This window comes from Montipora capricornis, chromosome 6 (assembly GCF_036669925.1).
Source record: "Montipora capricornis isolate CH-2021 chromosome 6, ASM3666992v2, whole genome shotgun sequence".
Classification (NCBI taxonomy): domain Eukaryota; kingdom Metazoa; phylum Cnidaria; class Anthozoa; order Scleractinia; family Acroporidae; genus Montipora; species Montipora capricornis.
This window is the reverse complement of record NC_090888.1, coordinates 20,478,143-20,482,452: the sequence shown is the minus strand read 5'-3', so window position 1 is coordinate 20,482,452 and position 4,310 is coordinate 20,478,143. Positions and strand designations below refer to the sequence as shown.

The 4,310-nt window shown below is 41.9% G+C and overlaps 1 protein-coding gene across 1 annotated transcript in view; it reads left to right on the top strand.

Annotated features, from left to right (window-relative positions):
• The first annotated feature begins 285 nt into the window (after window positions 1–285).
• LOC138053370 (uncharacterized) overlaps window positions 286–4,310 on the top strand; it is a 5,499-nt gene continuing 1,474 nt past the window's right edge. Inside the window, exon 1 of the mRNA XM_068900017.1 lies at window positions 286–4,310. This exon is cut by the window's right edge and continues 1,474 nt beyond it. Within this exon, the coding sequence (XP_068756118.1) occupies window positions 286–4,310 (4,025 nt within the window).

Here is a 4,310-nt window from a genome sequence, read left to right as displayed (position 1 = left end):
TAATGTAAACAAACACTCTGTTGAAAACTGGAAACTAGTGTTACACGAGCTTTAGTTTGATTGACATGTGACAGGAATTAGATCTTATCGAGTTTTTGGCGGTAATATATTTTGTGTATTGGCGGAATTATATCTCGGAAATCTTAGGAAATCGTCTCTACCAGGAATTGTATTCTAAAAGGAAGTCATCTATCATTAAAGAGTTTGGATCATTAAAACATTTGGTGCCGAGACCCGGGAGTGAAGGATTGAAAGAGTGAAAAAATGAATTAACCTCGTGTAAACATGTCGTCGGAACCCAAGAAACGACTGAAGAAGAAATCCATGGTCCGCGAAAGTCATCGCGCATTCGTTAGGAAAACAATCCTCGCGGCACAGGAACAAATTGATAAACGGGGAGATCCTACCGTTTTGAAGAAGCTCAAATCCTTGCGATGTACCCTGATGGATAAATTGTCGGAGCTCAAAATATTGGACAGTGAAATTATCGATTTGATAGACGAAACGAAAATAGAAGAAGACGTGAACAATAGAGGTGACTTCGCCAGCGCTATTCAAGCCTGCATAGTCGACCTAGAAACGGCAATAGAAGCTGAGGAAAATACTGGAAAGGGTCAGGATATACAAGGAACGACATTGGACTCGCAAAACTCTAACTCGAGTATTCAGGCGGGAACACAATCAAAAGCGTCAATAATTCCGACCCACGCAAAGTTGCCCAAACTGGAATTGAGGAAATTTTCAGGCGACCCAATCAATTGGCATCCCTTCTGGGAATCGTTTGAATCGGCCATTCACAAAAACACCACCTTAAGCGACGTGGAAAGATTCCAGTATCTCAAGTCGCTCCTTGAAGGTTCTGCAGCCCAGACAATTTCTGGTTTAGCATTGACAAGCTCGAATTACGACCACGCGGTCCAACTTCTAGACAAGCGCTTCGGAAATAAACAAGTCATTATTTCGAAACACATCGAATTGCTCATGCAGCTTCCAAAAGTAAGCGACGGGAGCGACTTAAAGCAATTGCGTCAGCTTTTGGATCGAACGGAGGCGGCAGTTAGTCTAAAAGGAATCGGTATTTCGACTGAGACATACGGAACATTTTTGACACCTGTAATTATGGGAAAGATCCCACAAGAGTTACGCCTCATCCTGAGTCGCGGCACATCAGAAGATTGGGACCTTGATACAATCATCAAGTCTTTCACAGAAGAATTGCAAATTCGAGAAAGATGTGCTTTTGGAACGGTAACTGAGCAAACAAAGTTAAAAGAAAAACGAGATTTTGGTTTTGGAATTCGCACAGGTCAAAACAAAAGACCCCCCACATCGTCAACCCTGGTTGCAAACAACGAGAGACTGCCGCTATCTAAGGATAAATGGTGCACTTTCTGCAATGGCCCTCATCCAACTGTCAAATGTTCTGTTGTTACCGATCCAGAATCTAGAAAGAAAATTCTACGTCAAAAGGGAAAATGTTTTGGTTGTCTGAGGAGCGGTCATGTGAGTCGAGATTGTCAAGCAAGGTGTCATCGTTGTAGTGGGAAACATCACGTGGCTTTGTGCAGCGTTCAACACTATCCAGATTATCCAATCACGACCAGAAGTGCTAGAGACAGCAATCAAGAACAAACTGTGAGTACAAACTTGTATTTTACTCAAGACGTTAATAACAAGAGCATCTTGTTACAAACGGCCAGAGCTAACGTCAGAAGTCCTTATGGAGGAAATTCTTGCAATGTGAGAATCCTTTTTGATTCATGTTCCCAAAAGTCCTATATAAGCTCACGGTTAAGGAGCAAATTGAGCTTACGACCAATTGGAAGCGATACAGTTCTAATACAAACTTTTGGAAACAATGAACCCTCATTGAAACAATGTAGCATCGTTCAGTTTGCATTGGAATGTCAAGACAATTTGACAGTGTTCATTAATGCTTATGAAGTTGAGTTGATCTGTGGTCCCATCACAAAACAGACCATTGAAATTGCACAACAGTGTTACCCACATCTGGAAGGCTTAACTCTGGCTGATCACTCACGAGGTGATGAGGATCTAGAAATTGATGTCATGATTGGAGCAGATCATTACTGGTCTGTGGTTCAGAATCACGTGGTAAGGGGGGAGCTACATGGACCAGTGGCAATTCGTACAAGATTAGGATATGTATTGAGTGGTCCTGTGAATTCGGCAAGTGCGAATACACAGTTATCAACTGTTAACGTGTCCCATGTTATGAAAACTGAATGTCAAGTCATTGAAGAGAACTTAGTTTCAGATGATTTCTTACTGAAAGAGGAGCTAAGTAAGTTTTGGGACTATGACACTCTTGGAGTAAAGGATAGAGAGGGAGATTTTCTTGAAGACTATCTTACCAAAGTGAAGTTCAATGGAATCCGTTATGAAGTGTCTCTTCCCTTCAAGACTGAACACCCAATTATTCCAGACAATTACTTGTTGGCACAGAATCGCCTTGTTTCTTCATTGCAAAGATTAAGGTCCAAGCCAGAATTGCTCCAACAATATGACAGTGTCATCAAGGAACAATTAAATGCTGGTGTTGTTGAATTGATTGATAAGAGTCATGATTTAGATACCCTTCCTGGAACTGTACATTACATTCCTCATAAAGAAGTATTGAAAGAAGACAGAATCACTACTAAACTACGTGTGGTTTATGACGCCAGTGCTAAATCCCGCAATGAACCAAGTTTGAATGACTGTCTCCTACCAGGTCCAGCCTTAACTCCATTGATCTTTGATGTCTTGCTGAGATTTCGCCTCCATAAAGTGGTTTTGATTGGTGATTTAGAAAAAGCATTCTTGAACATTGAAGTCAATCCAGCAGAGAGAAACTTGTTAAGGTTCCTATGGGTAGATGACATCAACTCCCCGAACCCAGAAGTGATCACACTGAGATTCACTCGTCTTGTTTTTGGTCTAGTTTGCTCTCCATTTATTTTGAATGTAACATTGAGGAACCACTTAACAAGGTATGAGAACATTGATCCTGAATTTGTGGCTGCTTTTGTGAGAGCTTTGTATGTTGATGACTTTGCATCTGGAGAGAACTCGGTAACGAAGTGTTTTGAACTTTACCACAAGTTGAAGTTGCGGTTCAGAGAAGGAGGTTTTAATATGAGAAAGTGGGCATCGAACAGTGAAGAGTTAACTGAAATGATCAAAAGAGCAGAAGAATCTTTGTCTTGGGAACCGGAGCTGTCTTGTAAGGCTACTCCTACATTGACCAAGCCGAACATTGAGGAAGAAGATTGGACAGTGTCAAATTCAAACAACAATGTGAGCGAAGAAACCGTTGTCAAAGTAATGGGAGTTCAATGGGATTGGATGGAAGATAATTTCGAGTTTGATCTTGCTACCTTTTCTAGACAAGCCTTAGAGGGAACTTTCACTAAACGGACATTATTGAGCAGTACTGCTCGATTCTATGATCCATTAGGCTTGCTGTCACCAGTTACCTTACCCTTAAAGTGCATGTTCCAAGAAATTTGTCATTTAAAACTTGGTTGGGATGAAGCTTTGCCGGAAGGTCTCGCGTCGCGCTGGAAGGAGTTACTACAAGACATGTGGGAAGTCTCAAGCATTGTAGTACCTCGTTGCATCCTGGGTGATGTTCAAGTCGAAGACGTCACGTCTATTCAACTACATGGGTTCGCAGATGCTAGCAAGTCTGCGTATGGAGCAAATGTCTACATCATGTTGACAACCTCTGGAACCAGTTCTGTTTGCCTTTTAGCGTCCAAAACAAGAGTTGCTCCCTTGATCGGTGAATCAATCCTTCGACTGGAGTTAATGGCCGCCTTGACACTTGCGAATTTGATGACAGCCGTGCATGAGGCATTGACCTGCACTATGAAGATAGACGCTGTTTTCAATTGGACTGACTCTCAGATCGTGTGGTGGTGGATCAATAGAGAGTTTAAACAATTCAAGCTGTTTGTTCAGAATCGAGTTCAGAAGATTCGAAGTCTGTGGAGTAAGGATCACTGGAGATATTGCCCGTCTGAGTCTAATCCTGCTGACATAGCGTCGCGAGGGTCAAAGAGTTCTGTTCTCGCTCACAGTGATCTATGGTGGAAGGGAGCTCCATTTCTGAAAGAAGGAGAAGTTCAGTGGCCAAACCTACCTGATAATCCTATCGGTGAGAGTACATTCCCAGAAGAAGTAACAAAGGAATTGAGAAGGAAACCTGAAATTTCAAATGTTATGACAGTATCCGTGCAGTGCTTTCAGAACATTTCAGAAGTCATCTGTCCAGAAAGATTTAGTAGTCTCAGTAAACTTGTCAG